The 12,534-nt window shown below is 43.5% G+C and overlaps 1 protein-coding gene across 3 annotated transcripts in view; it reads right to left on the reverse strand.

Annotated features, from left to right (window-relative positions):
* The window catches only part of FANCI (FA complementation group I), a 34,608-nt gene that overhangs the window by 17,794 nt on the left and 4,280 nt on the right, over nucleotides 1-12,534 (reverse strand). For all 3 annotated transcript variants that reach the window (XM_048865665.2, XM_048865667.2, XM_075133169.1), the window contains 14 exons: nucleotides 12,353-12,509; nucleotides 9,905-9,962; nucleotides 9,267-9,308; nucleotides 7,933-8,056; nucleotides 6,882-6,967; nucleotides 6,585-6,717; nucleotides 6,178-6,270; nucleotides 5,396-5,532; nucleotides 4,525-4,702; nucleotides 4,042-4,129; nucleotides 3,138-3,268; nucleotides 2,393-2,463; nucleotides 1,213-1,327; nucleotides 881-1,003 (listed from right to left, as the gene is read on the reverse strand). In XM_048865665.2, coding sequence (XP_048721622.1) covers nucleotides 881-1,003; nucleotides 1,213-1,327; nucleotides 2,393-2,463; nucleotides 3,138-3,268; nucleotides 4,042-4,129; nucleotides 4,525-4,702; nucleotides 5,396-5,532; nucleotides 6,178-6,270; nucleotides 6,585-6,717; nucleotides 6,882-6,967; nucleotides 7,933-8,056; nucleotides 9,267-9,308; nucleotides 9,905-9,962; nucleotides 12,353-12,509 — 1,536 coding nt within the window. The remainder of the gene's footprint in view (nucleotides 1-880; nucleotides 1,004-1,212; nucleotides 1,328-2,392; nucleotides 2,464-3,137; nucleotides 3,269-4,041; nucleotides 4,130-4,524; nucleotides 4,703-5,395; nucleotides 5,533-6,177; nucleotides 6,271-6,584; nucleotides 6,718-6,881; nucleotides 6,968-7,932; nucleotides 8,057-9,266; nucleotides 9,309-9,904; nucleotides 9,963-12,352; nucleotides 12,510-12,534) is intronic.

Below are 12,534 nucleotides of genomic sequence, written 5' to 3' on the forward strand. Positions count from 1 at the left end.
CAGTAATTCTTTAGACCTTGAAACCTCAATGGAAGAGCAAAGTATCTGCACGTCCTGTAGCACACAGACAAACACATTCCAATACGCACACCAACTCGCCAAAAATCAGTTGGCCCAAACCCAGGGAAGAGAAGCAAGAATGCTCACTCTGATCTATAGACAGTTTCCCAGGAGCCTCTTTCCCCAAACCCGATACATCATAGGTGCCTCTGGAGTCAGACTTGCACCTGAAAACAGCTCTTCATACTAGACCCATCACACACACAGCTTGGTCAGCCCCAAAAGGGCCACAAGGCAGAGACAAATAAATGGTTGCCTCTCACCCAGAGAAAGCACAGACATAGAGGGAACGGATGGTAGAATCCTCAGGACCCCTGAGGAGATTCCCCATACACCCTCCTGCCAAGGCTCTCATTAGAGCCTGTCAAAGTTGCTGCGTAATCAGATCAAGGCATCATTGTGAGGCCCCACCAGGAGCCAAGCAAGCTGTCCCTTCAGTTTACCAAGCCCTCCTCAGAGCGGGAGAGACTGGGAATCTAACCCAGGTCCCCGACATGGCAAGCAGAGCACTGGCCAGGCCAGCCACATTACATTTTACCACCAAGATATACATCAAGGACAGGTGATAATCAAAAGCCTTTGGGAGGCTTATATAGATTTAAAATAATGAGAAACAAAAGGGTTAAAACAAATTAGAGTCCCTAGAATGTCAACATCCCAGGAGGAACTCAGCTAGAACCTGGAATCCATTTCCCACAGGCGCCCAAAGATCCAGCTGGTGGCGACAACATTCAGTCATCATTGACCTGGGCTGGATTAGAACCAGCTACTTAGCAGCAAAACTGGTGATTTATGAAGACATTGCAGAAAGCCAGTTTACCTCGTATAGCATAAGTCGGACGTCAGCCTGCTGACTCAAGCATCGCCTCAAGCTGCCCAGGATTTCAAGGCAAAAGGCCTCATTAGCTGCAGAGTTGTAGCAGGCGTGAATGTCTGCCTGGACCTGAAAGAGAGCACATTAGTGAAGGCACATGGGTTATGCTTCCCATTTATCACTATGCAAGAACTGGATCAAAAAGGGAGACAAACCTGTCCTTTCAGCCAAGGAAACTCAGACCAAACATTTAACATCCAGCCTCACTCCCAAACAGAAAATCATCCACATATTATTGGGTTTTCTGTACCATTTTCAAGGGGGTAACCCACACTCACCTGACTAGCACCGATGGCCTGGCTGCACTGGGAAAAAGTCAAGCTGCCCAGAACCTTAAAATTCTTCAACAGCAGCAAAAAGCCAGCAACTGCAGCTTTCCGAGCATCTAGCTGCCTATGAGTTGGGGAAAGAATAGAGAAGCATGAAGAGGGGTAGAAGGAGTTAAGAAATTCAGAGACCAGCTCAGCTACAAGATTGTTCTGAGCAGTTCATGCAATTTTCTGACACACACCGAGGGCCTAAAAGTAGTAAAAAAGAAAAATTAAAGCAATGCCGCATTCCCCAAAGGAACATCTGATGCCCCAAGGAATTAACAGCTTGGCAATTCAGTTAGTTTCTCCTACGTTCTCCAGTCTTACGACACTGACTTCTCCTTTCTGTCCCACTGATGTATATAGCAAGGGAGAATGCTGGGCACAGACCTGCTACTTAAACGGCTGTGGAAACTGGAATGAGAGCAAGGCAGCAAAGAAAGCTGCATGTTTGCAGTGGAGATAGAGGGGAGGTTTTCTCACATCTCTCACCTCTTCTCTTTCCCTCTGGCAGGGCTGTAGTTTTCTATGCTGGGTGAGTCCCATGGAAAGCAGGATCTTTGCTCTACACAAATCTGGGTGATACCCCAGGTCTTTCATCAGCATCAGGCTGCTTGCTTTAAACAACAAGTGGACTTTTGCATCTGTAACTAAACAGACACTACCAAGCGACTCCACAGAGACTCCTAATGTACTGGAGACAGCAAGGCAAATCATCCAGAACTTTGCACAGAGCAGTTCTTTCTACAATCTCAAAAAAGGACCAGCCATACTATGGCAGCTTGAAGTTTCTAGTCATCCGTTCACTTTGAGCTCCCCATGGCAAAGGTGTGCTCAGGTGTGTGGTTATGCAGACACCTAATAGTGGAGTTTCTTTTAATTTGATGTCCTTACCTTGAGTTTCCATCTGGTTTTCTGAATTTACAGGCTCAGGGTCAAGGCTCCTCTAGATAGAACTGTGGAGTTCTCAATCCAGAGGATGGTGTTGTGACTGTGTTACAGTACTGGGGCCAGGGTGGGGATGGGATGGTGGGGTCTCCATAAGTAAAAGGTGATTGTTAAACCAAGAAGAAAAAGAACCCACTTCCAATCCAGAGCTCAACAATAACTTAAACACCTTTTCAAAAGAACACTGATCCCATCTTACCTGGAAAAGATGGCTTTTCGGAGAACAAGTATGAGGGAGTCCCTCACTGACATGCTGACTTTGAGCAGCGGCTGGAAGGGAAGGGATCTATTAGGCAGAGCAGTAATAAGGCAAACCAAGCTGTGTGTGAGAGCACACAGGCATGTGCGCTATCTTATGCTAGGTTTCCACACTTTCATCATTACAAAAGGACACCCAAAGAGAGTTTTGAAACAGGAAAGAAAAGAGATGGACCGGCAACAGCAAGACATCTTGGCCTGCTGTTGAGAATGGAGCATGAGGATTGGGGGAGAAATCTGTGGCCCTCAGAATGGAGTACTGGCGGCTAAGCCGGTGACAGTTCTACCACTAAGACAATACCCCAGCACAGAAAAACATAATATTAGAATAGAATTGGGAAGAAGGTAACTCTATGGGCCATTCACAGCTGTTTCTATTCTGTTCTGGTATCTGGGCACCTTCCATCTTCCAGATGAAAGGTCCTAGCAGGGAGAGTCCTTGACTGTGCTTTCAACTAAGGGGCACTAACGTTCAAGAGGGGAGCTTTCAACTAAGGGGCACTAACGTTCAAGAGAGGCACCATGCTACCCTGAATAGCCTGCCAGCTACAGCAGAGGACTAGAGACACTTTAACAAATATATGTGCAGATGAGGAAGGTTACTGGGCCCCCCCTATAATTGTGGCATGAAGCTATGGCTGGAGCCAAGCTCTAACATTCATTCGTAGGGAAATGCAAAGCTTTACCTGTACGGCCTTGAGTAGCCCTTGCACCATATCAAGAGGCAGAAAGGACAAATTGTCAAAGGCCTCAGTGACTTTGGAGGACGAATTCTGAAGGATGAGTGGAGCAGACACAACGATATTAGACAGCAAATCTGAAAAACAAGATTGTAAGAGGAGCAGCTGCTGCCAAGGGCAAAAGCAGGGGCCACATTAAAGAGTAGGGTATGGGAGAGAGGGATTCTGTTTCTTTCTATGGGGTCAATGAGTCAAAGAGAAAATCCACAGCCGGTCCCCATTACCTGGAAAGGTTCCATTTGGGATGATCATATTGTTAATTCAGTCTCCTATCAGAATACAGGGTGCCATATGCACACAGCCCAGGTACAGGGGCCAACTTATCAGGGTGTACCCAGGAGCTAGCTGGAGCGCCTTCTCAGTAGTAGGCCCTGGGCTCCGGGGCATCTTCCCAATGGAGATCAGATGAAAACTAATTATTGCCAGTTTCAGGTCACACTGCAAGACTCGCCTATTCACTAAAGCATTCCCCAAAGAATCAAAGCAGAAGAAAACCTGACAGTGTGTCCAAAGACAGATACCAATAATGAAATCAAAGAGGAAGGCAGAGAACTAATGGTCCCTTCTGGACTGGTCCCTACATAGTGGTTAGGTACTATAGCGATAGGGGATTAACGTACATGCTGTATAGGATATTTGCATTTCTATAAGGATGGACAACCACGGCTCTGGGATGAACTATCCCATTACAGTGTTCTTCCTCTGTAGTGAGGTGTGTGTTGAATTGCATGGACTTAAGACACCTAATACTGTTGACCCTCAGGTCACCTGATCAGGAATTTCCTCTATAAAAAAAAAATTAATATGACTTCTGAGAACCACATACACTTCCCTCTCTCATTTTTATTACCTATGAAGTGGTTGATGGGAGAAAAGGCCTTTGTGATTACTCTATTCAAGACCTGCTCCAGAATTGCACTTCTGATTGGCTCATGGACCTAAAAGGGGAAAGGACAAAAGAAAAAACATAAAATTGAGATTTTCATGTGATTTCAGGTGCTTGGTCATTGTCCATTAATGTCCAGGTTTGAAGGGTAATATTTGACCAGTCCCTAGAAGTTACCTTTGGCTAGCTGAATAGAGACTGAACCAGGTTGGAATCTGGATCAATTAAAAGAAAATGTAGGAGTTGAGGTTAAAGGCTAGAGGTTAAAGCAAAGATCTGAGAGGCTTAGGTTCTATTCCCATCTCTGTCATTGATTTTCCCCATCTTCCCTTCAGTTCCCCTGATAATGGAGAAGAACAAAATCTCATAAAAAGTTGACAAGAGAGCAGGGGCATGAACAGAGTTTCCCCAGGAGAACATATGATGTTATCCTAAACCTCATCCTACCTTAAAGGTTTCCAGCAGGATATTAGCTCCCAGCCTGCATGCCTGCTGGGCTGGCATCTTGGAAAGGCCATAACTGGTTTCAGCAGCTTTTCCTAAGGCCTTTTTTGGCTCGTATGATTCCATTAAGGTGAAACCAAGATCCACCAGCCCTTGAGTAACATGGTCCCAGCCAAAAGCACTGGAAGAAAATGTTAAACAGAGCAGGAAAAAAAGCAACTTAATAAAGGGAAAGGCTCAAGCTGCAACATTCAGATTAATAAACTCTTCCATGGTCACTCAGGGGCCCAATGCAGGTTGGCAGTTGTGTGAAACAAGCATGCTCAGCTCTCAGGGTAGGGAATGCCCCCCCAAGACTCTTCAGTCCCGGGTCCCCCAACCAGCAAAGGAGAGACAAAAAAGCTATAATTCCTGCGGGAACTTTCAGTATTTTAAACAATGCTGTCCATACCAGATTCAGAAATGGTGCTGACTGATGGCCGGTTTTGGAGTCATATATGAGATGTTTAAAGCGGTAATGGTGGTGGGGTGGGAGGCTAACAGAGGATCCATCCCTCATTCACTAACCAGAAAGCATTCACACTACAGCAGATAGCATTACTGTAAATGGTCAGCTACCATTCCCAGCAGGAAGTTGGTGGTTAGCGGTTTATAATTCAGCTACTCTGCATCACACAGATGGCTGAAACTTAGGAGACATCTGTGCAACTGTATATTTTTTCAAAGGTCTCTTATATAAAGCTATGAAATAAAGTTTGAGGTTTGAAATCAGTTTTCAGTAATAGTTAGCATCCCATCACATTTCTATCTAGGCCAAGACCCCGCTCTCTCCCAAAAGCTCTTGAGCCCTGGGTAGTGTACTCCAAAAGCAAACCTGTTTTCCACCACTTCCAGGATTATGGACGCTATATCATACTGCTGAGGAAACAAATCCTGCAGGAATTTTGAGCCCTGGAGGAACTGCAGGTCCTTGCAGCTTCTCACAATGGACATTTTCAGAAAGTCAAACACCTGAAACATAAAAATGGTCTGAGTGAGGAGGAATCTGTCCAGAGCCATTTCCACAGGTAACCACCAAGTGAGAGAACCATCTAGAGCAGGCAGTGTCGGAAGCATCAGTGCCAGCTGCTCACACAGCTCCCCCGACGTATCTCAATACATTCCTTCTCCAGGACGGTTGTTCCCCACCTTACTCACGGATGCAGCCAAGATGCATGAGCCAGGAGGGTAGCGTACAGTCGCCCAGCACCTACATTTGGACATATTCATTTTGGTTTTCGGAAGGCTAAGTTGCTGTCATCCTCACTCCATTGCACTCCTTTCATGTCATGTAGTAACTATATTATTAGGTGAGAGGTCTCTCTGGAGGCTGTGTCATAACAGGTTTCAATGGTCTACAGGCGAGGCACAAGAATGGGAGGATAAACCCCGCTCATTGATGACAAGGATGCTCCCGTGCTCAAGAGCCAGGAAGCATGACTCCCAATCCATTCAACAGTATTTGTTTCTTTTGTTATTACCCAGAGTTCATTTCTGAACCTATACTGAAAAGGGAGCATAATATGAACATCCCCTCTCCCCCGCCATGAGCACAACGCACGGACAAGGAAGCTTTATGCAAAAAGAATCCTTAGGTTACACATAAGTAAAACATACCTGCTCTTCAAATCTGTGTTTTATTGCCACCGAGAGCACAAGAGCCACACTGAAAGGACACAGGGTCTTGCCAGGGTCCCTTTGCTGTTCAGCCTAGGAAACATCAAGAGACAGGACAATCAAAGAGCTTGTTATTTATGATTTAATTAAGCTTCTTGCAACACCAAGGAAGCCATCATTGCTAATTTAGGCCAGACTGGTGTTATGCTACCGCAGAATTGACCTAGGTTGTGGGGGAATGTCTTACCCCAAACACACTGAATCACTATAGATGTTTTTGATGGCCATAGTGGTATTAACAATTTCAAATCCTGCATAAAGATAACCTGCTAAACCTACCCTCTAGTTTAAAGACCCCTCTCTCGTTCCCCAAAAAGCCCTAACGGTGTGCTCTACATTTGCTGTACCTTTAGTAGTTTGATTAGTTCCCTGCCAAGACCCTGGTCCAGGTTGATAACAGAGATAATATGAAGAATGATCGTGCCTTCCACATGACGGAGTTGGTCTAGGGGCACCGTGGCAGCTTCAAGGTCCACTGACCTGGAAGACACAGTAGAAAACCCTAGGTTTCAATTCCTATTGTAATTGATGCACACCAGCTCAAAAGCACCGAACAGGACTCATTCAAGAGGAGTGTCAGGTAAGGCAGGGAGGGTTACAAATACCCAGGCAACAAAGGAAGACAATTATAGGAAAGGACTTACTCTGGAATCCTCTGCTCTTCTTTTTGCCTTTTATCTAACTGGTTGAAAAAAGTGATGATTCCTTCCAAAACAGTCTTCTTACTGCCCTGAAAGGCAGGACATAGCAAAGCAGCATAAACTATATTAATCTATTGCACATTCTGTAATACCACAGCCCCCAGGGAACTGCAGTCTGCTTCCCTGATTTCCCCTTGCAATGCTAGTTTCATAATATTTTTAATTTCCCATGTTAAGTCATTGTGTGGGGCTCCTGGGGTAGAGTAATTGATCACTGTATTGTTTGTATATTCCTTTGTACAGCACTTATAAATAAAAGGTTTTTCATTAGAATGGTTTCTTTAAGTGACAAGTCCATTCAAAGCGGATAGAAAGCCCTAAAACAGTAACTGAGGCTCTAGACTTGAGCTAGTGAATCAAAACAGCCTCCCACAATACAGGTAGAGACTATCTCTGGATGGATCATTCTTTTATTGAGTCATTCATGGAATAATAGTAACAAATGTGGGAGTGGAACAGCCACCCCGTCCCAACTAAATGGCAGGTACCTCACTGGCAGCAGCTGCTTGGAACAGGGGCACAGAAATGAGACCTTTAAGATTGATCCAGACCACAACCCAGAGGCAGGTCACACTATGTGAGCCATGAACATACTAGAACAGGCAACCCCCTGAGCAGAGAGATGGATTCCATGTCTAGGAAGACTAATAGGGACCTTGCCTATTATCTTTTGGAACTGTACCCACTGCTTTCTTCTCCAAAGACGCCATGTCACAGCCATCCTCCTTTCAGTTGAGGAGGAGTTGGCATGACTCTCTCATATAAGGCTTTCCACCATCTCCCTATCCCCCACGGCAGAGCCTGCTCCCACCTTCCATCAGCCATGGGAGTGAGCTGTCCAGCTGCGAGCTGAATTTTGATCCCCTGCATGATCCAATCCATAGCTCACTTTGTGTATTTTCTCTCTCATATGTGCATACAGCACATATCTCCTATAGTGGTTAGGTGCAAGTTCTGTCTTGGAGAGCTTCAGCAGCTCTCTTTGTGGTTTTACCTTTGCAGAGAGTAGCAGCAGCTGATAAACCAGAGGAGGAATTTCTTGGAGGTCTAACTTGGAGAATATCCTCAGGACCTTTTCCACGACAAACTGCAGCTCTTCTGCACTTAGTGGGATGTCCCTGAAGAATCAAAGGTGCAGACCAGTCAATGCCATTCAGTTCCCAACCCTGCTTCCTTTAGAATACCATAGCAGGTTCAGTCTTTGAACTAGCCAGTAGTACTCTAGCATTCCCAAAGGCCCACCAGAGGGACCAAAAAAAAAAGCTACTTGAAGTCCTGGATAGACGTTATTGCCATAGACCCCTCAGCTCCCTACAACTGTCTCAGAAATTCAGGTTCACATTCTGAACTCCAACACAAATTGCATATCACAAAGCCTCCCTCACATTGTGCTTGCCCATGAATGGACAGTGCCAACTTTTCAAGATACACAGAATCAGAGCCATGACCCAGCCCAGAGTCCCCCGCACTCAAGGAGAGAGGGCTGAATAGCCAGGCATATACATGGAATTGGCAAAATACACATTATGAATAAGGCTAAGATTTTGTCATGCATATTTTTAGTAAAAATCATGGACAGGTCACGGGCAATAAAGAGAAAATTCACGGAAGCCCGTGACCTATCCATGACTTTTACTAAAAATATGCATGTCAAAATGGGGCCCCGCAGTTCCCAGCCACCACAGGCAATGGAGGGACCCTGCAGCTCCCAGGCACTGTGGGCTCAAGTCACGGAGGTCTCTGGAAGTCACGGATTCCGTGACAGAACTATAGCCCTCACTACTAACACAATTGATGTTCCCTGTTAAATGATGAATTTAACTACCCACTTGGTGTGCCCTAAGATACTAACTAAGGAAGTAAGAGTGGTGGGTGGGGAAAAGAATCCTATCTATTTTCCAAATGGCTCCTCCATAACCCACATTGAGCATTAGAGTCTCTAACCTTCCCTTGAAGCACATGCCTAACTCCCCCTAAGGCCAAGGAAAGGTATCTGCAAACACCAAGGGGGGACAGACCCTGGTTTCGCACATATTTATACTTGTGATGTGAACAAGGGAAGACATATCAAGGGTCCCTATTCCTCAACAGCAAGCAGCAGATATCGAGCCAAGCGAGACTCTGGGAGAAATGACACAGCCAGTGCTGTCCCTGGGGCATTTTTAGCAAGCTGCGTGCAGTCCCCAAACACACCCAATGGATATACTCAGCACCCACGTGATACCGAGGGTATAACTGCCAGGTTATTAACGCAGTCCCCAAGCTGCTTGTGAAACAGGAGGCAGAAATAGATGCAAAATAAGAAAACACTGAGGTGGGGGAATTTACCTGAACATGTTGGTGAGATGAATGACACACTGATGATCCCACCTGGTCAAACAAAAGAACAGAGAGCCTGAGAAAGGGCAGAATTGCTGCTTGTTCTCCTCGCACCCCCAAATTTAGTTAATGTCTACAGTTCTTCTGTTGCTCTCTCAAAGTAAGAACAGAAGCCTGATTTGCACTAAAATTCACCACTGTTACCAGCTACTCATCGATAATTGGAATGGCTCTGTTTGGCTGCTCTTCTCCTAGTGACAACAAACAGGAAAACCAAAGGAAAAGACCTAAGCACCCTGTGAGGCCAATTCATGCAGCAGTGTTGCAGGTGGCTCACCTGCCCTCCCAGCTGGAGAAATTGCCACACTGCCAGCTCTCAGAGGAGGTAAGATTTAAACGAAGTAGAACAGGGCAAAGTGGAGGAGATTCTCCAACCCAGGGAACTCCGCAAAGCACAATGTAAAGGGCATTATTTGGCTGCAGACTCTTCTTAGAATTGCAGAAGCAGCTGGGGTTTTAGACTGAGGCTAGTGTGTCATTTTATAGCAGATGGGTATTAGATAGATTTTTTGTAAAGAGCCCAGATGCTGATAGGTGTGTAACAATTCTTAAATTAACAAATAGAAATGAAGAGGAGATGTACACACCTGCTGGAGCAGAGGGTATTGATCAACTGCTTCTTAAACTCTTCTCCACTCAGCTCACCTGGAGAAGCAAGAGGTATTTAGGAGCAGATTCCAGTGAAACGAAAGTATAGGAGAGAGACCTTAATATTGATGCAAAAATTATATTAATACAATTATAACTATTTTATTAGGTCATTACAAGCTTGTTTGCTTCTTTACTGAATATTAAGGTATAGCTACAAGTATGTTACAGCCAGAATGCTTGGAAATACCACAATACATGTATTTAGCTAGTTAAGTTACAAAATGTTAAAGCTAATCAAAGACGTTCCAGAAGGTTTCTACTTCTATCTCCCATGGATCACAAACATCAAGAGAAACTGTGTAAAACATCTATGTTTTAGGCAGAGGCCTAATTGTAAAAAGGAATGTAGAGCCATAAGTCTAAGGAAGTGTCCATACCAACCCCTTTTATTTAAAAAGAAAAATCTCTGCTTGTATTTTTGAAACTCCAGGAAAAACATGTACAGTTGGAAATGTGTTCAAATTTTGGTTATATCTTAAAAGTTGAAATAACAAACCCTTTGTGAAAGGCATACATTTACAAATATGTTAGCTAAATGCAAAGCTCCTAATATCACTACTATGTAAATAGTAAAATGCTTTATGTACCAACATGGAATCTAATTACCTTGCTAGACAAGTGTAACAAGCCATTTAAATATAGAATAGTTATATTAATAGGGAATTAATTAATTGCTGGCAGTGCACAAGCAAACCCTCACCCAACTCAAAGAGGCAAGAAAAATCATCCTCCAAAAATTGTCATGTAGAATTAATAACTTAAGCTAAAGAATTTCTAAGTTATTTAACGTTAAAAGGCTGTTTTGAGAACAAAACCTTTTTATAGAAAGAACAGGTTTGCACTTTTGAAAACAGAATTTCAATTTCCTGTCAAACTCTAATAAAACTGAAAGAATATCTCAGAGAACGGACTGAATAAAAAGAAAAAGTTAAAGCTAGCTTTGAAAGTTATCTGATGTTTTCCTGACAGAAAAACAGAGACAATTAAAGAAATGTTGCATATTCATTAATAAACTGCATATTCATAAAATGAAGGGGCTCCTAAGGATTACCCAGGAAGGCATGGAGCCAATGAAAGAGTGACAGCAACCCACTTGAAGCTAAACAAGCCCAAAAGGGGTGTGTTTTCCTATAGTGTCATGAAAATAGGAAGGAGAAGGGTATAAAAGACTCTGAAGTGAGCACACCATACACATACCCTGGGCTAGTTTGTTTAGACAGAAAGCACTCCACAAGTCATAGACAGCTAAGAAAAACAGAGAAAACTCAAGAATAAACCAACCCCTGGGGAAAACATCCCCAAAAACTTCATCAAAGATTGATGAGAGAAAGTTAACTAAAATACTGTCAAGGGGTTAGATTTAAACTCTTGTACTGACATTTTTGGGATAGGAAAATGCTGCTGTCACTTAAATGACTAACTGTTTCTCTGTTAATCACCAGATGGTTAGACCATGTATTCGTGGAGAGGAGATGGGGGCTAATCCCTGGTAAACGGAAAAATAGTGGAACTTAGTTGGATTTAAGATTCTTTGGGCAGGTCTTCACTACCCGCCGGATCAGGTAGTGATCCCCGAACCCGATCCCCGAACGCACTCCCCATCGACTCCGGAACTCCAGCTCGTGAGAGGCAGCTGAAGTCGGCATATCTTAGGTTGACACCCCCTTCCCCCCCCAGTGTAGACCAGAGCTTAATATTAATAATTGACCTGTTTTAAGACAGCCCCTTAAAAGGCTTCTTCTACCTAACTAGTTTAAATTTCAAAAGATTTAGTTAAGATTGCTTTCTTTGTCTAATTATAAACTGTTAAGGTTATTATTAACAACACAGGCTTCTTACCAGACCTTAAATTATTTTGCCCTACATAAACAGTTGTAAATATCTAATAAGATATAAAACTGAATTCACAATAGTTTGGGGAAATAATATACTTTGGTGATACATTACCAACAGAAGAGTGACCCACCAAAGGAGGGGTTCACTCTCAAAGGTGTAATCTGTTAAAAGCTCTCTCCAGAGACATACAGAAAAGATTATAACAAAAATAACCAGTTTATCATTTGTGTTGTTTTGTTTAATATTTTTTCTTTTTCTAATAAAAAAATAGCCCTGGTTAATAATTTTTGTGATTATTTTGCTTGGTCTTGATCATGGTATCCGCTAAGGTATGCAAAAGAATCCCTGTGACTAAAAGTAGTGGGAGTCACATCCCTGCGCTGGCAGTAAGATAAACAATTAGTAAGAGCTGGCCTACCATTTCATGTTTCTTTAAATATTTATAGTAATTTTTAAAATGAAATTACTTAGAATCCAACAATTTAAAACTACCCCTCCCTTTCCACCACACAAAGGATTGGGCAGTGAGTGGGAAGTGAAGGGATTACCTTTCCCATAAACCAGGCTTTCTTTAGAGGTAGCCAGTGCAGTAAGAACTGTAGAAAACAACTCTAAGGACTTCCCATTAGACAGGCTTCCTCCTTTAATAACATCAACAAACAGAGTGGCCAGTTCCGCCAATGCAGCGCCTGGTAATCGACGAGCCTGATAAAAGATTTTTTTTTAAAAA

The sequence above is a fragment of the Caretta caretta genome, chromosome 10 (assembly GCF_965140235.1).
Source record: "Caretta caretta isolate rCarCar2 chromosome 10, rCarCar1.hap1, whole genome shotgun sequence".
Lineage (NCBI taxonomy): Eukaryota > Metazoa > Chordata > Testudines > Cheloniidae > Caretta > Caretta caretta.